Source organism: Canis aureus, chromosome X (genome assembly GCF_053574225.1).
Source record: "Canis aureus isolate CA01 chromosome X, VMU_Caureus_v.1.0, whole genome shotgun sequence".
In the NCBI taxonomy this organism is placed as follows: Eukaryota; Metazoa; Chordata; class Mammalia; order Carnivora; family Canidae; genus Canis; species Canis aureus.
In genome coordinates, this window is record NC_135649.1 from 40,689,105 (window position 1) to 40,710,574 (window position 21,470).

General features: G+C 41.2%; 1 protein-coding gene across 10 annotated transcripts in view; it reads right to left on the reverse strand.

The window, feature by feature from the left end:
• TMEM164 (transmembrane protein 164) overlaps positions 1 to 21,470 on the reverse strand; it is a 198,845-nt gene that overhangs the window by 59,375 nt on the left and 118,000 nt on the right. For 8 of the 10 annotated variants that reach the window (XM_077889183.1, XM_077889176.1, XM_077889181.1 and 5 more), the window contains one exon: positions 10,253 to 10,319. The exons of the other annotated variants lie outside the window; for them this stretch is intronic. In XM_077889183.1, coding sequence (XP_077745309.1) covers positions 10,253 to 10,312 — 60 coding nt within the window. In that variant the 5' untranslated portion in view covers positions 10,313 to 10,319. The remainder of the gene's footprint in view (positions 1 to 10,252; positions 10,320 to 21,470) is intronic. 10 annotated transcript variants of the gene reach the window in all.

Sequence of the window (21,470 nt, forward strand, 5' to 3'; positions counted from 1 at the left end):
TGCTGAATTTTTACTGCACATGCTTAAAAATGCAGAGAGTAGGGATCTCTGGGTGGCACAGCGGTTTAGCGCCTGCCTTTGGCCCAGGGCGCGATCCTGGAGACCCGGGATTGAATCCCACGTCGGGCTCCCGGTGCATGGAGCCTGCTTCTCTCTCTGCCTCTCTCTCTCTTTCTCTCTCTCTCTCCCCCTTTCCCTCCCCCCCCCTCTCTCAAATAAATACAATTTTTTAAAAAGGAACAACTGGTCCACAGACTGGAGAAAGTGAAATCGCCCACCAGAAATGGCTTTTATTGCATAAAGATATAGTGCTTGGGGTTAGTGGCTCTCCGTTAGATGAGAAGCATCAGTTACAACTGCCAGAGGCTGGTCCTTCTAATCTCATTCTAAGAAAAGGAAACAAAGGCAGAGCTCTGGAGGCAAAAATGCTACTGCCTAGTACTCTCACTCACTGCTGTCCCTCCCTCCACGGGCTGAAGGGCTTGGGCCCCAAGAGTCTGGCCATTTTCTTCAAATGGGAAGAAAAACCAGGAGGGAGCCTAATTCACCTGTCAGAATGGAAGAGAGAGAGCTGGCCAGTTCCCTAATCAAACAGGCTCTCTTTGAAACAAATGCATAAAAACAAACGTACAGTTAATGTGGAAAAGGAAGCCTGCCAGGGAATTTTAATCTTGCTCAGCAAGGCTAATTCAGAAACAAAGCCCCCTTTACTTTACCATCCCCCAAAAGCTTAAGGAGCCAAGAGAGTGAAGCAAAGTACTGAAGACGAACATCACAAAAAGCACATGCCAACAAGTGCTGACCACACGTTACCTCCATTCACCTGGGCACATTTTACAGATAAGAAAATGAGTTCACAGAAGTTAGTTAACTTTTGCAAGGTCACATGGCTAAAGGCAGAGGAGCCAGCCACAGAACCACAGGAAAGGTGGCTCCAGGGTCAGCACTTTTGACCTCTTTTGACCACTTTTGACTGACCTTAACATCTATGCAGAAACAGAAAGAAAACTTGGAGGATGGGCAGCAAACAATGCTAACAGTTTTTATTGCTCAATGATGTGCTTGATTCTGGTGTTTTTCTGTATTCTCTATTTTTCTTCCATTATAAACAGATACTACTTCTGTAAATAAAACATTTATACATTTGTAAAGACAAAGGCACAAATGCCTTGTGCTTTCTGTTGCGGTTGTTTTTAAATGTACTGAGAAATAACCAACAGTGAGTTAATGGTGATTTTCATTTTTCACTTAAACTTTTCTGTATTTCACAAATTTTCACCAGTTAATGAGTCTTTTGTTGTAATCAGTAAAACATCATTATTTTAAGTGGTTTAAAAAATAATTCACCTGGGAAAAAAACATCATCTATCATCCCTCGGTCTTCACTCTCAAGATCTCAGGACAGGTGTGAGAGGGGTCCCTAGGATTTCCCCGAAAAAGATGTATGTTTAGATTGGCTAATTCATTTATTCTATCTGTGCATACTTACCATATACTAGATGTGAGGTCCTACAGGGGACAGACACCACAAAAGACTATCCTTGCCCACAGAGACAAGTTATGATATAGTGCTGGGAAGCTGGAGGACTGGCTGAATATATAGTCCAACTGAACTACGGAGTGCTACAGAGTTACATCCATTACCTCAAAGATTACTGATTATCTACTGTTAGGTTAAAAAAAATTCACTGGAGCAATGTTTACAGCATAAAGCCAATTGTGTAGGAAATCCAAACCCAAACAAACCAACAATCCTAGAAATATGAAAATCTTTCTCTGCATTTACGAGCAAAAGAAAAATGTAGAAAGATACATAAGCCTTTATCACAATTTACCCTGGGGGCAGGGGGACAGGATTGAAAATTGGTGGGTAAAGTGATAAACTTTCTCTTTATATTCCTGATTGGTTTTTCAATGAGCATATCCTATTTTTATTTTTAAAAAATCCTAAAAGTAAAAAAAATAAAATAAAATAAAAAATCCTAAAGTGTAATCAATCCCCCCAAATCTCTAATGAGTATTATATAAAACTTACCACAGAGTTGATTTGGCTCAACACTTGAAAATCAATCTAAGTAATTAGGAAAGAGGAAGAAGACCATGAGCTTTGTACCAGAAAGACCAAAGCTCTCAGGCCAGTTCTGTCTCTGAGTCCCTATATGAATTACTTAAATTCTGGATGGCTCAATCTTTAAAATGGTTATGCTAATTACACCTCACAGGATTTTTTCAAAGATCCAAGACTAATAATTAACAACTAACACTGATTGAGAGGGCTTCCTGTTTGCCACGTGCTGTGCTACATGCTTTACACATATTAACTACTTAATCTTCAGGATAGCTTTAGGAAGTAAACACTACTATCACTTTCATTTTATAGATGTGACAACTATGGTCCACAGAAGTTAATTAAGTCAACCAAGTTCCTCTTCTCCCTCTCTCTCTTTTCCACACACATACACACACACACGGGCAAGTGCATGTGAGCTGTGCACATGTGCACATGCACACGTAGGAGTAGCACAGCCAGGATATGAACCTGCACCCATACCCTTGTTCCTGAGATCCATATCCTCAATACACTAGGGTGAGATATTTGTGCAAGAGCTTTTCTGGTTGCGAAGTCCCATCCACCTGTAGGGAATCTTATCAGTAGAGGTGGAAAAGATAAGAAATGCACAGGAATCTAAACACAATGATAAAGAGTGAAAAGATGTAACAGAAGCAGGCTTGTGAGTATCTTCCAGTGGCCTGCAAATAAGTGGCATTGTTTACATATACAACCAGAATCCCTGATTCTCTATCCCACTCTTCAGAATCTCGGTGATGAGTTTGTAGTATCCTACTCCTGTGCCCTAGCCACGGCATTCCTTAGTTGAACCATTTTGCTCCTCTGCAACTGCATGACTATTCTAATCACCCCAAGGCTCAGTTGGGGCTTTATTTCTCCACAAAGCCTTCCTGGACTACTTAATCCACTGGTCTCTCCAGGAGGCAATGTATCAGAGTACAGAGTGCATGGGTTTAGCTTTAGCATTTTAGAAACCATTTAACTCTGAGCAAGTCATTCAACCTCTCTGAATCCCAATTTCTTCAAAGGTAAAATGGGGTTCTTTTACGAGTTAAATAACATATGTAAATTACCTGACACACAGTAGGTGCCTAATAAATGCTAATAATAATCCTCTTCCCATCTTAGAACTTGAAATGATTGCCATTTAGCAATTAAGCCTGAACTGCCTCTAGATATATATTTTTCATTATTTCAATTCTAATATTGCCATAATTTATACCTTATCTTTCTAATTAAACTGCAAGTTCCTTGAGAGCCAGGAACACACCCTGACTGCTTCTGCATCCCCTGTGGCATACAGCACAACACGCCATACCAAAATGTGCTCAATAGGGACGCCTGGGTCGCTCAGCGGTTTAGTGCCTGCCTTTGGCCCAGGGTGTGTTCCTGGGGTTCTGGGATCAAGTCCCACATTCAGCTCCCTGCATGGAGCCTGCTTCTCCCTCTGTCTATGTCTCTGCTTCTTTCTCTCTCTCTCATGAATAAATAAATACAATCTTTAAAAAAAAATGTGCTCAATAAAAGTCTGGATGGCCCATAAGGTTGGGCTAGATTCATGGAGGACAGAAAACTCCCCAAGATTAATCTTTTAAAAAAGGCAGTGATTAGACGTATTCTAGAATAGTTCCTAGAATTTGGTTTAGTTTGGCCCAGGAGCACCAGACTCTTCTCCATATCTGAGGCACAATTTTGCCCACATCAATTCTTCAGAAAGCAAAGGCCTCTTCTGAAACCAAGCTTTTTATACGTAAGTACTCCCAGGAAAGCAAAGGGACATTCTGTCCTTCATTGAGGTCCAAAATCCAAACCATAACTTTTTTAAATAGCTCAATTTGCCCGTCACAGAAATAACTTTTCTAGGTCAATTAGCACATTTCAATGTGCCAGTTAGCAAAGAGTAAGATTCTCAAGCCTATTTGCCTTGGTGAAAGCAAAGTTATCCAAGCGGCACACTTGGGGACAAGGTGTGCCAGTGGCAAAGTTGCATCTCAAGATACAAGAACATCAAGATAATGACTGTGGAAGCTGGGCAGCTGCTCCAGGAATGAACAAATCATGACTAACCTCTCCCACTAGGGTCTTGGAGATGGGGACATTCAAGAGAACCATCTAACAGCACAGGAGCCAGGCAAAAGGGGCAGAAGGGGAAAGAAGGGGAAAAAGGAACTAGTATGAGATCAACAGGGCTGCACAGTAATGACCAATTTTGATAATGAGATAATAATATACTCGAGGCTTTGTGCCTTGAAGAAGAAGAAAGGAGCTTGATGAAAAGCATCATTACCATTCTTCTTATTATTCTCATAGAAGACAGATGGCTGCAATCACAAATATAGGCCAGGCTAGAGTCTTCAGTCTGGGAAGGGGGCTGATACAGGGTTTTAGGTTTGTTTTCTGTTTCCACTCTCCCTTGCTCAGAACACTCTGCATTCAGAAGGAACTCCCACAGGCATTTGAGGACAAAAGGTATGTACAGAGCTGGGGATGCAGCTTATGTCCAGTGCCTCATTCTGAGGACCAGCTCACCAACATGGCAAGGTAAGCAATGGAACCGAAAATCTAATATGTGACCAGGTTCGATGGGCATCCTACTTAGCTCCCACCTCTTGGCTTTCACTTTCCATAAGGTGTTTTGGCCTGGAATAGATATTTTTGCTAAGTCACAGGCAATAGATAAAGAACCCAGCATCAACACCAGCCCAAAAGCCAATGGCTATAACAAGGAGCTAATAAACTAGGCTGGTCATAAATTAGGCAGCTTGAAACTATGCTTCAAGCCATGAACTACTGCCAGCTTGGGTGGGGGATCTTAATATGGGATCCACAGGGATCGGATGTGGTCAGCGAGGAGGGGGACAGCAGGTGACAGTCTCCTGAAATTATCTGCAACATTGTGTTGGTGCATTTCTCTGGGAAGAGGCTCTGCAGACTTCTTCAGCTTCTCAAAGAAACCTATGACCCCACTCTTTTAGATGGACAGAAGCTAAGAAACATCTCCAGCATCTGGACTCACCAGCTTTCAAACTCACTGTACTCCAGTCATGGAATAAGAAAAGAGCTCTGAAGTCTGAGTCAGGAGACCTGGATTTTAGGGGCACTGACTTTGGTTTCTAAGGCAAGGCATTTATGCTTCCATGGACCCCCCTCTAGTAGATGAGACCAGACAAGCTTTTGGCTCCCTGCTAATCTAATAATCAGTAGTTCCATGATGTATTTCCTCTCCTTCCCTCCAAGAAGCAAAAGAAAAATCACCCTTAAGATACTTCATCTGAAGTCAAAAACAGACCTTCTCCAGAATATGCTATATGTTAGCAAATTGAACTCCAATAAAAAATTAATTTAAAAAGCCACTCCTGGTGGTCTAGTTAGAATGAAAAAAAAAAATCCTGGCAGCAAGGAGCACTTCCTTATAATATGAGCCATTGGAATACATGTTTCTTCCTCCAAGGTGTCAGCTGCTAAGGATGGAGAGCCAGAAGAAACTGGGACCCAGGCATTCTCTAGTTGGTCTGCAAATGCCAGTGCCAGGAAGTCACAGGACAGAGCACAAAAAATGGAAATGCACTGATGACTCCACATCCTTCAGCTGACCATGGCAACTTTCTGGCACTCCCTCTGTCTCTGTCCTTACATATGTGAGTGTATGTGTGACCGTGTTATACACACACACACTAGATCATTTTCTTTCCCCTGCTTCCATATTACTGCTAAGAAAAACAACAAAAGAAGATTAAAAAGATAACAAGTCAAGAAAAAAGAACAAAGAGAAGTCAAAGGCTAAATTCCTACCTAACTAGATCATCAGGCTTAAGAAAGAGTTGCCAAAAAAAAAAAAAAAAAGAAAAAAAGAAAGAGTTGCCTATCTTCCCGTGTCTTCTTTTAAGTGAATCTGAGCTCAGCTAAGGGGTTGCAAAGCATAAAGTCCTCAAGGCCAGAAGTAGCCCAGGAGGGGTCCCCATCATTTAAAATAACCAAACCAATGCCAGTAGCCAATACACATGCAAATGGTGCCCTAACCGGGGACTTTTCTCCGCTTCATTTTAGAAAAGAAGGGCACCAAGATTATTTACCAGAGTGATTGGAATTACTCATTAAGCTCATCAAAGAATTTTCAGTGTTAAGGGAAGTTACTTGAACATTCCTAATGAGCTGGTTGGCTATAGCTTGATATCTATTCAGAGAGTATTAAGTGCTATAGCAACTATAATAGCAATTCTGTTATGAGAAAGGGGAGGAAGGGGAGAGGGAGAAAGAGAAGGAAGAGAGGGAGGGAGGAAAAGATGCAAAGAGAGAGAAATACTGTCTTTTGTACAGAGTAGAAAGCTATTATGGGCTGAATTATGTCCCCACCAAAATTCACCCATTGAAGGCCTAATCTCAGAATGTGACTCTATTTGCAAATACCTCCTTTAAAGAGGTGACTAAATTCAAAGGGGGACATTAGGTGGGCCCTAATCCAATCTGACTGGTATCCTTATCAGAAGAGGAAATGTGGACACACAGAGAGGCACTAGAGAAAAGACCATGTGTGGGCAGGCCAGGTGGCTCAGCGGTTTAGCACCGCCTTCAGCCCAGGGCCTGATCCTGGAGACCCAGGATCAAGTCCCATGTCAGGCTCCCTGCGTGGAGCCTGCTTCTCCCTCTGCCTGTGTCTCTGCCCCTCTCTCTCTCTCTCTAATAAATAAATTATATTAAAAAAAGACCATGTGAAAAGGCATCAAGATGGTGGCCATCTGCAAGCCAAGGAGAGAAGCTTCACGGAAAACCAATCCTGACAGCACCTTGACCTCAGGATAATGATCAGTGAGTGCCTTGCCTCTGAAGTTTATTGTGAGGATTGAATACATCAGCCCACATAGAGCACCTAGAACAGTACACAATAAACACTTTGGAAGCATCAGCTGGCCTAGTGCAGAAATGCTGCTGTGGTATAACAATACTGGCTGAAGGAAAACTTTGCCACTGCGGTTCTGACTTCAGGTGTGTGAATGAGCTTTGGTGGTGGTGGGGGGGCAGCTTTATTTTCAAGCTCACTCAGTGGGAATCACCAGATCTGCTTTATGCTCATCGGTTCTGCAAGGAGAAGACTATCTGGCTTTCCTTGGGGATAATGTTGCATAGAAAGAGGGATTAAGGTGATCTGTTTAGAGGAACCACATCTGCCTCAACCATGGGCTGGAAGCACTCAAACTGAGGATCTGACTATATGAGCCCGGGGTGCAGGGGGGAGGGGGCCACCCCTTTCCTGGAATCTTACAGACCTGCTGCAAATGAAGAAGGAGAGTAGCTTTTTATCTGCCCAACTTCTTAATCTGAGAAAACACTGACAGGGCGGGCAGGCAAATGGGATGAGATAGCACTGGACTCACTTCTCTGCCTTAGCACAGCACCTCCACAGGCAGGGAGCAGTCTCCAGCACTGCCCCACAGTGAGCCAGTAAAGAATTGTTGTTTTTTTTTTAAATAAATTTATTTTTTATTGGTGTTCAATTTACCAACATACAGAATAACACCCAGTGCTCATCCTGCCAAGTGCCCCCGCCCCAGTGCCCATCACCCATTCACCCCCACCGGGAAGGGAGAAGAAATGTGTGGGAAATATCAGAAAGGGAGACAGAACATAAAGACTCTTAACTCAAGAATATGCTTTCAATTTGTTTTCTTTGTGCCATTCTTGGGTACTATCCTCTAGAGCTCTGAGACCAGAGCAGGGGTTCTAATGAAGGACCTGGGTAAAGTCAGGCAAGTCATATGTTGTAGGGAACGTAGATGGGGGAGCAAAGGTACCTATGTGAGCAGCCTGGGCTTGCTGATCCCAGCTCACAGGGGGACACTGAACTGAATGTGCCTGGCCTATCATTACAGAGGCAACATTCCTTCATTTCTCCCACTCTGGTGCTGCCCACTTCAGGAGTTCCCATGGTCTATCTCTGAGATGCTTTGGACTCTTTGGAAGAAAGGGAGGAGGCCCTACAAGCCACCTGTTAAAATGCAAATTTTGATGCAGTAGGTCTGAAGTGAAGCCTAAAATTCTGCATTTCTCCAAGGGCAGCCCCCACGTGATGCTGGTCCCCAAACCACACCTGGAGTTCCACACTTGGAGTAACCTGACATTATGATCACCTAGGATGCTGATTCTCTAAGAGCAGTCTGAGGACCCCAAGCAGTCACCATGACATGGGAACTTATTACCATGCTCATTTCCTGGTATCTTCCCAGATCCTCTTAATCAGACCTTCTGATGAGGTCTGGCAAGCTTCATTTCTTAGCCATTTCCTTGGGTGACTGCTATGGATGGACAGACATTAAGTTTGAGAGCCACTGCACAGAATCAGTGGTGCTCAACTGCAGTTCCACATCAGAAACATTTTTAAAAACCCTATGCCCAGTGGTTGAGCATCTGCCTTTGGCTCGTCATGATCCCAGGGTTCTGGGATTGAGTCCCGCATCAGTCTCCCCTCAGGGAGCCTGCTTCTCCCTCTGCCTGTGTCTCTGCCCCTCTCTCTGGGTGTCTCTCATGAATAAGTAAATAAAATCTTTAAAAATAAATAAATAAAAATAAAAACACTATGCCCAGGCTGTGTCACAGATCAAGATCTCAGATACTCCAAGGGTGACACCAGGGCATCAGTGTTTTGGGGTTTGTTTTTCACTATTGTTGCTCATTGGTTTATTTGTTTGTTTGTTTGTTTTTAAGTATCTCTAGGTGAGCCTGGAGCAAAATTTTGAGCCTGGGTTCAGAATCACTGCTTTAGATGAATGCTTTTTCTTTTAATTTCTATTGATGTACAACATGCACCTAGAAACATTTAACAAACATAAGGGTATACATGAGTATTTGTGGGGAGCATGTGACTACATCTTTGGCAAGAATGAAGCATAACTGTGCTTGTAGGATCTAAAGGCTTCTCCGTTCCTAACTCTGCCACTTAGAACTTGTGTGACTTCCTGAACGTCAGTTTATTCCTCTGTAACAAGAGGCTATGATACTTGCCCTTATCTTCCTCACACAGCTATCATGTGAAAAGACTTTGTAAACTATAAAATGCCATCCAAAGAGGAAAGATGATCATTTTGAGATTTAAACTATGATATTTCATGCATGAGGCCAATTTAAGTCATGAAACTAGAAAGCAGTACAAGGATTTTACAAGTGATTTTTTTCCTGGGCTTTCTAACATGGCCGGCTAATCCCTCGACAGTCCCACATGACAGAGTCTGAGGACAGGGCCCTGCCACGCCAACCCCTATAGCTCTTTCTTATTCTCTCTATGCTCGTTTATCACTCAACCCACTGCTACAGTGGAACTGTCCTGGCTAGCCACCGGGGGTAGGGTGGCCCAGACTGCCCTGTAAGTTTGAGTGAATGGGAGGGGGAAAGAATCTAATTCTTGCCCAATAGGGCTCTTGGCAAAGCAGACAGGTTTGGAGGCTCCCCCCCAGATTATTCTGGGCCAGTGTGGCTGAATCCAAACTAGAGCCCCTTTGAACACCTGGAAACCTCTAATAAGTGGGGTTCCCAGTCCCCCTTCTCACTGCCAAACCTCTCAAGAGCTTCTGTTGATTTTTCGGTCTATCCCGCATCTGGCCTAGGCTCTTAAATGCAGCCCCAGAGTTCCATCAAATACTCCCACCCTTACCTACCAAGCTCCCCTGCATCCAAGGAGGCCTATGTCAAACCTCAATATTAAATATAGACATACTGTGGCAGCCCAGGTGGCTCAGCGGTTTAGCACCGCTTTCAGCCTAGGGCCTGATCCTGGAGACCCGGGATCGAGTCCCATGTCATGCATGGAGCCTGCTTCTCCCTCTGCTGCACGCTCTCTCTCTCATTAATAAATAAATAAAATTTTTTATAAATAAATAAATAAATACAGACAGACAGACAGACAGACATATTTATGGGACACCTGGGTGGCTCAGCGGTTGAGCATCTGCCTTCAGCTCAGGGCATGATCCCAGGGTCCTGGGATCGAGTCCCACATCAAGCTCCCCTGCCTGTGTCTCTGCCTCTCTGTGTCTCTCATGAATAAATAAATTAAATCTTTAAAAAAAATACATGTATCTTAAAGGTCACATGGGCACACGAGCTAAGGATGAGAGCAAGCCCTGGGTAATGAGGGAGTGAGCCAAAACAGTTTTGTATGTTGGTAGTCGGTTCCTACAAGAGGCAACTTACCAGCCGGGTATTTACCACAGGAAACAGCAGGGCCAGAAGGGCTCCATTCAGCATGTGCATCTGGAGCCTGGAGGGAGAGAGAGAGAGAGAGAGAGAGAGAAAGAAAGAAAGAAAAAAAAAAAGATAAAGTCCAGGTTGTACTCAGACTCTGTTGCAAAGGCAGGCAAAAACCTGTGTCAAGTTACGCCATGCCACATGGGAGGATGTGCAATCAAGTGGGTCTCCAAGTAAACTGGCCCCGGAGCTGGTGCACACACCTGGTCGATTTGAAGCAGTGCATTCAGCGCTACTGAGATGTTCTGACCCCTGCCTCCACACATCCCCCCAAGTGCTCCCCGGACCTGAGCTGGCTACAAAGCTTGATTACATAATGAGCTCTGGGCTGCCTAACTATGTGGGCAGCCCCAATTATGGCACGGGCCATGGCGGCTCAGGCAACAGGTGAAAAGAGGGGCTGCCCCAAGCAGGTGCCCTGGTATGGCGTCAGGAGTACAGGAGTACTCGTTTCTGAGAATGGGGCTGTTTGTTTACATGGCCCATGGCCCATCCCTTCACTCAAGCCGCTGTCCTAGGCATCGAAAGGTGAGTGGAACCAGCCAGCTGACTGCAGTGTTTTTGTCAACTGTGCTCCCCAACTTTCTTAGAAGCATCTTCAGGGCTGTGGCAGGAGGTGGGGACAGCAGAAGTGGCAGCCTTCCAAGCTTGCTTTGATTTTATGGATTTGATTTTATGGATTGGGTTTTGGGGACTTCAAAGCAAAACAAAAGAGAAAAAAGAAAGGGGGCGGTGGTGGAGAAAAGAAGAAAACCACTGGTCTCTAGCATCAGGTAAGGATCATTTCCTAATACCAGACTTGTTGAAACATGCTCTAGAAACCCTTTATAAGTCAAGAACAATCAAGTCAGGAACTAATTCTGCCTGAGAGAGCCCTGAGGATGGACTGAAGCAACTTCTTTCATCATCAAGGCAAATGATCCTTTATTATAACTGAGGGAGAAGCAAAGAATGACAGTCTTCCTCCTGAAGAAAAGCAGGTATAACCACCGCTGAGTCGACTCTCTCTCTCTCTCTCTCTCTCACACACACACACACACACACTCTTACACACTCATACACACACCGACACAGTATCCCTGCAATACCAGCATTTCTCCCATGCCCCAAACAGGAAAGCAGTCCTTACTCTGAAAACCCTCAAGAACTCTAGGCATTCTCTCAAAGCTCACAGATGTTTGCTTAAGACCAAGAGACATTACCAGGAGACCCATGAGAACAGCCCAGAAGCCCCAAAGATGTTTCTCATCTCCCGCAGTCTGTTTATTACCATTGCTCATTTTTACCAATGCCACAAGGATGGTGATAATGTGCACTTAACATAATTGAGGTAAGTTATCTAATTAACTGCTTTACATAAATTCTCTTAATTTTTATAGCTATCTTCTGAGACAGGTACAATTACATTTCCCGTTTGTCAATGAGAGTTTACAGAAGCAAAGTGGCCTGGTTCATGTCATGCATGAGATAGAAGAGCCAAGATTCAGGGACACCTGGGTGGCTCAGTAGTTGAGTGTCTGCTTTTGGCTCAGGGCATGATCTCAGGGTCCGGGGATGGAGCCCTGCATCAGGTTCCCTATGGGGAGCCTACTGCTCCCTCTCTCTTGTCTCTCATGAATAAATAAATAAAATATTTACCAAAACAAAAAAGAAAAGAAAAAGAGCCAAGATTCAAACCAGGTTTATTTAACTTCAGATCCCAAATTCTTATAGCCCTCTCACTGCCTGATACCAGAGCCATGCCCACCCCCCAACACACACACCCTGGCTACCTTCCCTCACAAATGTGACCTCAGGTGGGAAGTCAGAGGCTCCTGTTTCCTCCCTTTGGGTTTCAGAGACCTCTCTACCACCTTATTCATTCCCTGGCCTAGGCTTAATATACTTTCAGGGGGGTGACCAAGGGGAGAAGGCTTGGAGGCCACTCCAAGCCATCATGGTCTTCCAGGACCAATGCAGTGTCACTCCTGCCTACCAGGGCTGGCCAAGTTACCATGCTTCTATAACAGGGTCATTCAAGGGGGGCACTCCATGCTCTGAGAAGCTGCTGAAAACTTTTACTCAAGTCTCAAGTGCCTAGAGCAGGTACTAACTGCTAACTAGAAGAGCCAACTGTCCCATGGGAGGCCCCTGGCATAAACATTCTTGTTCAGCCACAACATAAACATTCATCCTGGGAGAGGAAAATATCACATTAACAGTCCAGATAAAGCTGGACTCTGGTGCCAGACTTTGCCACTAGCCTTAAAAGAATGCTGGCATTTATACAAAGCCAATTAGATATCTGGGCGCCAAAAGTTAAATCATGAGGATGATGGATCTAATTGATCCCAAGGGCCCATGGAAGGCCAAAAATACAGAAGATAAAACCAATATCAAGATCAAAACAACTAAGAAATTCCCAGATAAAGACAAGCCTGTACTGCCAGCTACATATATGTCAAAGAGTGGATTATCCCTAATAGACATAAAGGTCTTATGTATTAATAACTACAAAACAATCAAACATGTATAGCGCATTTCTATATGCCAATCACTGTGTTAAGTAAGCAAATGCATCATCTGATTTATCCTTTGGTTTTTATTATAATCATTATTATCTTCTTTAATTTCACAGCTGAGAAAACCAAAACACTGAGTGATTACATGACTTGCCACAAATCACATAGACAACAAGAGTCAGAGGAGAAGTCACACTCAGGTCTTGCCAGTTTTCAAGACTGTGCTTTTCCCACTATACACTGCTTTAATCCAAGACACAGACCTTGAACATTATACATGTTCTGTGTGTATGTATGTGTGTGTGTGAAAGAGAGACAGAGACAGAGAGACAGAGATAGAGACAGAGAGAGAGAATGAGAGTCAGACCATAGGCCAGGTAAGAAAGGACTCTAGACTGCCTATTGGGAGAGGGTCATGCCTAAGAGCAATAGAACCCCTTGGGTATTTTATGGCAAAACTGTCCTAATTATATACCTGCCCTGCCCTCTATAGACCCTAAGCACAGCCCAAGAGGTAAGTGACTGGCCATATGAAAGGCCAAGGATTTTGTTTTCACTTTATAGCCACCTCCAGCCTGCCATTCAGATTTCTATTGTGTATGGGAACCAGATAATGGGCCACTAGGAAGTCCTGTGAGAGTTCCCTCACCTGTACAATAGGAACAGCAGTAGGTAACTGGTAGTATTGTTATAAGGAGTTAATATCTATAAAGTGCTTAGAAGAGCACATGGTATATAAAGACTCACATATGTGTTTCATACATAAATGGTGAAGAGCTTGCCTAAACCTTCAAGATGTAAAGGGTGGGGAGGGGCAAAAAAGGAAATCATGTGACAGAGTCAAACTGTCAAAAAAATTCAGAGTAGGAAAAGGAGGTCCACAGAAAGCAAAAGGACAGACAGACTGAAGGCCAGAACCAAACATCACAAGCTGGAGATGGACTTCTATTCACTTAGAAAAAAAAATTGTATAAATTTCCTTGACAGCTCAAAGTCCTGGCCATTACTATTGTCACAAATATTCTGTCAGCTTTGTTTCTGTGTAGGATACTGAGCTAAATTAGCTAAGTTGGTAAGAAACTGGGGCAGTATGGCAAATGTCATAGATTTAATTCTCTTCCAGGTCAGTTCAGGTCATTAAATTGAGTTCCACAAACATAAATCCATCTATTACTTCGTGTCTAACATAGGTGCTGTAGGGGAAAGGTGATCAGTGTAAGACACAGTATCTGCCTTCAAGAAAGTAACAATCTTTTTTTTTTTTTTTTTTTTTTTTTTAGAAAGTAACAATCTTACTGACAAAGAGAGAAATGAACTAATGAAAGGAAATGTAGCATAATGGTGAAGAAATCAGGGTGTGGCAACAAACCTACACTCAAATTCCAGATCTACCACATACTGGCTGAGTGACTCTGGACAAGTGACTTAAAATACGTGAGTTAGTTTCCTCAATCATAAAACTGGCCTAATAACCATACCTTGCTGAAAAGTTTTTGTTTTGTTTTTAAATATTTTATTTATTTATTCATGAGAGATGGGGGGGGCAGAGGGAGAAGCAGGCTCCATGCAGGGAGCCTGATGTGGGACTCGATCCCGGGTCTCCAGGATCATGCCCTGGGCCAAAGGTGGCGCTAAACCACTGAACCACCCAGGCTGCCCTGAAAAGTTTATTGAGAATGTTTTTTTAAGCTTATTGAGAATTTAATAAGGCCATATAAACTGACCAACTTAGTGCTTAAGACATAGTTAGCACACAATACATGGCAGTTATTATTATCCTTAATAAAGCCATGTGAATGAATATCACATTACTATTCATAACAACAAGTGAAGATATTAAAAACCTTCACAAGATGACTTCTATTCCAATTTAATGCACTTGACAACCAAGAACCAAAAAATATGGAACAGATGGCAAGTTCTGTAAGTGACTGGAAAGGTAAATTCATAGAGAGGATTCTCAAAGGAAATTATGAAATACTTTGAACTGACAAAAATAGGGGCACCTGAGTGCTCAGTCAGTTAAGCATCTGCCTTTTGCTCAGGTCACAATCCCAGGAGTCCCAGGACCAAGCCCTGCATCAGACTCCCTGCTCAGCGGTGTGTCTGCTTCTCTCTCTGCCCCTCATCCCACTTGTGCTCTCTAATAAAATCTTTTAAAAAAATAAATAAAAATAAAAATACAACAATATCAAAATGTCAGATGCTTATACCATAAAATTTATAGACTGGGAAAAAAAAAAGAATCATCTCAACTCAGTAATCTAAGCTTCTGCCTTCAAAATCCAGAAAATAAGAGCAAAATAAGCCAAAAGCAAGCAGAAGGAATAAAACACTAGTGGGAGCAATAATCAATGGAAGTAAAAACCAAAACAATAGAGAAAAAACAATGAAACTAAAAGCCTACCTTTGAAAAAGTCAATACCATTTGTAAGCTTCTAGGAAGAATGACATGGACAAAAAGAGAGAAGACAGGACTTACCAACACCAGGAAGGACAGCAGGGTTATCACTATAGGAACCCTCCCTCCGAATTAAAGAAATAACAAGGAGAAACCAGGAACAATTCTATGCACAGAAATTTGACAACTTAGATAAAATAGAGAATTTCCTCTAAGACCACAAATTACCAAACTCACCCAAGATGAAACTGATAACCTAAACAGTCCTATTAAAGAAATTGAATACACATACAATGGACTACTATTCAGCCATAAAAAAGGAAATCTTGCCATTTGCAAAAACATCAATGGCCCTTGAGGAAATTATGCTAAGGGAGATAAGTCAGACTAAGAAAGACAAACGTCATACAATTTCACCTATATATGGAACATAAAAACCAAAAATAAACAAAAACTAAGCACACAGATACAGAGAACAAGACTGGCAGTTGGTTGCTAGAGTCAGAGAGTCAGGGTGGACAAAATGGGTGAAGGTAGTCGAAAGGTACAAACCTCCAGTTATCCGATAAAATAAGTGATGGGGGTGTAACAGACAGCATGGTGACTATAATTAATAACACTGTATTGTATATTTGAAAGTTGCTGGGCAGCCCCGGGTGGCTCAGCAGTTTAGCACTGCCTTCGGCCCGGGGTGTGATCCTGGAGACCTGGGATCACATCCCACGTCAGGCTCCCTGCATGAAGCCTGCTTATCCCTTTGCTGGTGTCTCTGCCTCTGCCTCTCTCTCTCTCTCCCTCTCCCTCCCTCTGTGTCTCTCATGAATAAATAAATAAAATCTTTTAAAAAAAGAAATTTCTAAAAAAAAATGAAAGTTGCTAAGAGAGCAGATCTTAGAAGTCATCATCACAAAAAAACTTTTTAACTATGTGTGGTAATGGATGTTAACTAGATTTATTTTGATGAATGTTTCAGAATATACAAACATACAAAATCATAATGTTGTATACCTGAAACTAATATATTGCATGTCAAACGTCATTTTTTAAAAATTGAAATTGTAGTTAAACTTTTCTCAATAAGAAATCTCCAGACTCAGATGGAGTCTGAGATTAAGTCTACCAAATATTTATACAATCTTGTCCAGAAAATAAAACAGAAGGAAACAATTCTAAACTCATCTTACGAGGCTGTTATTATGCAGATAACAAAACCAGACAAATAAAGTACAAAAAAAGAAAGAAAAAGAAAACCAAAACTAACTAGATATCCCTCATGAACACAGTCACAAAATTCATCAATATAATTTTAGCAAATGTAAGGCAGCAATATGAAAAGAATAATATTCTGGGGGCACCTGGGTGGCTCAGTGGGTTAAGTGTCTGCCTCTTAATCTTATCTCAGGTCTTGATCTCAGGGTCATGAGTTTAAGCCCTGAGTTGGGCTTCACATGTGGAGCCTAATTTTTTTTAAAAAAAGAATAATATCGGGGATCCCTGGGTGGCTCAGGGGATCCCTGGGTGGCTCAGCGGTTTGGCGCCTGCCTTTGGCCCAGGGCGCGATCCTGGAGTCCCGGGATCGAGTCCCGCATCGGGCTCCCGGCATGGAGCCTGCTTCTCCCTCCTCCTGTGTCTCTGCCTCTCTCTCTCTCTCTCTCTATGTCTATCATAAATAAATAAATAAATGTTTTAAAAAAAAAGAATAATATCCTGTGACCAAGTGGATTTTGTCCTGTAAATGAAAGGTTGATTCAGTATAATAAATATTACCAGGTTAACAGTGAAAAAGAATACAAACTACACGATCATATCAATTGATACAGAAGATATCTGCCACAATTCAACATCTTATGATAAAAAAAATACCAACAAATTAGGAATAGTAGGGAACTTCCTCAACCTGATAAAGAACATCTTAGAAATACTATACCCAACATCATAATTAATGGTGAAAACTGAATGCTCCTCCCACTAACATTGGGAACAAGACAAGTGTGCCTTCTCTCAAAATCAATAGGGCAACAAAAATAATAGGGATTGGAAAAGAAGAAATAAAACTGTCCCTATTTGCAAAGAACATGATTATATGTGTAAAAAATCTCAAAAAGCCTAAAAAAAAAAACCCTAGAAGTGACATGTGATTTTAGCAAGGTTGCTGGATTATAAGGTCAACACATAAACATCAATAATATTTCTATATAATAATAGTGCAAAATTGGAAAAAAATTTTTAAAGATCATATTTATTTATTTGAGAGAAAGAGAGAGAAAAAGAGCAAACAAGCAAGGAGAGGAGCAGAGGGAGAGGGAGAGACAGACAATCTTCAGCAGACTCCACACTGAGCACAGAGCCCGATGTGGGGCTCAATTCCAGGACCCTGAGATCATGACCTGAACTGAAATCAAGAGTCGGATGCTTAACTGACTGAGCCACCCAGGTGCCCCTGGAAACCAATATATATAATTTACAATATCTCCCCCAAAACCAAAAACACTTAAGTATAAATCTAAGAAAATATGTACAAGAATCTGTATGCTGAAAACTGTAAAAAGATCATAAAAAAATTCAAAGAGGACCTAAATAAATAGACATACCATGTTCAAAGACTGAAAGGCTTATTAACATAGCAAATATGTCAATTCTCACTGAAACTATCTATAGATTCAATGTAATTTTGACCAAAATCCCAGCGGGATATTTTACAGATACAGATAAACTAACTCTAAAATGTATATAGAAGGGTAAAGAAAGTAGAATAGCTAAAGTAATTTTTTTTAAGATTTTACTTATTTATTCATGAGAGACACAGAGAGAAAGAGAGAGGCACAGAGACACAGGCAGAGGGAGAAGCAGGCTCCATGCAGGGAGCCCGATGTGGGACTCGATCCCGGGACTCCAGGATCAGGCCCTGGGCCGAAGGCGGCGCCAAACCACTGAGCCATCAGGGCTGCCTAGCTAAAGTAATTTTGTAAAAGGAGAAGAACGATGAATCACATTACCAGATCTTAAGGCTTGCTATAAAGCTATAGCAACCAAAATAGTATAATACTGTCCAAGAAAAGACTTCGATCAATAAGACAGAATAGTCCAGAAATGGACCCAGAGTGATATAGTAATTTGATTTTTTGCAATACTGCAAAAGCAACTCAGTGGAGAAAAGCCATAGTCTTTTCAATAAACAGTATTACAGTAATTGGATAAAATATAGAAAAAAATGCACTTAACCTAAACCTTGCAACTTAAATAAAACTTAAGTCATAAATCTAAATAGAAAATGTAAAATTATAACACTTTTACAAGAAAACATAGCAGGAAATCTTAATGACTGTTAAGTTGTTCTTAAACAGGACACCAAAAACAGAAAACATTCAAAAAATGATAAACTGAACTTAGTCAAAATTTAAAATTTTCACTGTGTCAGACAATTTGACAAAAATGACAACTACAAGCTACAGAATAGGAGAAAACATATGCAAATAACATACCCAACAAAGGACTTTTATCAAGAGTATATAAAGAATACACTCAATAATAAGAAAACAACCCAATTAAAAAATGGGTTAGAAAACTTGAATGAACACTTCATCAAATAAAGATATATGGAAGGCAAATAAGCACATCAAATGATATTCCAAATCATTAAGGAAAATGCAAACTAAAACCACAACAAACTACAACTCCCCACCTACAAGAAAATTGATAAAATAGAAATATTAACAATAGCAAATGTTGAGAGACTATAGAGAAATGGAAACTCTCATAAGCCATTGCTGGTGGAAACATAAAAACAATTTGGAAAACAGGTGGGGAGTTTCTTCTAAAGTTTATAAAAAGCCTTAAAAGTTAAAAATATGGGGAACCCTGGGTGGCTCAGCGGTTTGGCACCTACCTTGGGCCCAGGGCATGATCCTGGAGACCCGGGATCAAGTCCCACATCAGGCTCCCTGCATGGAACCTGCTTCTCCCTCTGCCTATGTCTCTGCCTCTCTCTCTCTCTCTCTCTCTCTCTGTCTCTCATGAATAAATAAATAAAATCTTTAAAAAAAAGTTAAAAATATGCTTATCAGGGGATCTCTGGGTGGCTTGGTGGTTTCCACCCAGGGCGGAAAGGTGTGATCCTGGAGTCCTGGGACCGAGTTCCGCATCGGGCTCCCTGCATGGAGCCTGCCTCTCCCTCTGTCTGTGTCTTTGCCTCTCTCTCTCTGTGTCTCTCATGAATAAATAAATAAAATCTTTAAAAAAATGCTTATCATTTGATCCAATAATCCTGCTCCTACATAATTACCCTAGTTTAAAGAAAACATGTTTACACAAAAACCTTTACATAGATGTTCACAGCAACTCTATTCATAGTAGCCGAAGTCTGGAATTGGCCCAGATGCCAAGGGGTGAATGGATGACAAATTGTAGTATATACATTACAAATAAAATATGGTATATACATACTCAGCTATAAAATGAATGAACTCATACATACAAGAACATGGATGAATCTTAAAGCTGTGTGAATAAAGCCAGTCTCAAAAGGTTACACACTGCAGGGTTCCATTTCGAGGACATTCCATAGACAACAAAACTACAGTGAAGGAGAATTAATGAGCAGTTGCCAGGGTTTAGGGATATGCTAAAAGATGCCTGCAAGTTGAAATAAAAGGACATCAGACCATCACTTGAAGCCATATAAAAAAATAAAGAGATGGTGGTAGAGGTAAATATATGGGCAATTATAACAGCTAGTATTACTGTAACAATAGTTTATAACTCCATGTTTTGTCTTCTACATAATTTAAAAGAGTAATATGATTTTAAAAAGAGCGTATAAAGACTAGTATTGTAATTTAGATTTCTTTTTTAAATATTAATTAATTAATTAATTTATTTATTTATTTATTCAGAGAGAGAGAGAGAGGTGCAGAGATGCAGGCAGAGGGAGAAGCAGGCTCCATGCAGGGAGCCCAACGTGGGACTTGATCCTGGGTGTCCAGGATCACACCCGGGGCTACAGGCAGTGCTAAACCACTGCGCCACCGGGGCTGCCCTCTAATTTAGATTTCTAACTCCACACTTCGTTTTCTACATAATTTAAGAGACTAATGCATTTGAAAATAATTACTTTACATTTTGGGGCATACATTGCATAAAAATGTAATTTTGTGCCATCAAAACCTGAAAGGGGTGGAGATAAAACTATAAAGGAGTAGCTTTTTGTATGTCATTTAAAATCAGCTCATATAAACTTAAGGTAAAATGCTATAACTTGAGAACATTGAATGTAATCCCCATGATAACCACATAGAAAATAAGTAATATACACAAACAGAATTGATAAGGAAATTAAATTGTTCGACTACTAAAGAGCTCAAACACAAAAGACAGTAATGCAAGAAATGGGGAACAAAAAATTATAAAGTATGGAAAACAATTAGCAAAATTACAGAATTCCCTCCTTATCAGTAATTACTTTAAATGTAAATGGATTAAAACTGTCCAACTAAAAGACAGAGACTGGCTGAATGAATAAAAACCATGATCCAAATTCAGGCTGTCTACAATGGACTCACTTTAGAGTCAAAGACACAAACAGGTTGAAAGTGAAAGGATGGAAAAAGATATTCCATGCAAATGGTAACCAAAAACAGAACAGGGGTGGTTATACTAATATTAAACAAAATAGACTATAAATCAGAACAGTTTATGAGACATATTATTTATTAATGAAGGCTCAATACCACAAAAGAATATAATAATTATAAACATTTACATACTTAGTAACAGACCATCAGCATATATTAAGCAAAAATGGACAGAATTGATGGGAGAAATAGACAAGTCTACAATAGTAGTTGGAAACTTCAATACTCCACTCTCAATATTAGAACAGCAGAAAGAAGGAAAGTAAGGAAATGGAAGACTTGAACAACACTAAACTAACCAGATTTAACAGACATATACAGAACACTTAAATCAGCAGCAATAGAATTCATTCCTCTCAAGTGCCCAGGGGACATTTTCCAGGATAGACCATATATTAGGCCATAAATTAAGCCTCAATAGATTTAACAAGGTAAATATTGGGGCACCCGGGTGGTTCAGTTGGTTAAGCATTTGCCTTTAGCTCAGGTTGTTATCTCAGGGTCCTGGGATCAAGCCCTGTATCAGGTCTATGCTCAGCAGGGAGTCTGCTTCTCCCTCTCCTTTTGCCCGTCTCATGTGCTCTTGCTCTTTCTCTCTCTCTCTCTCAAATAAGTAAGGGAAGTAAAATGGG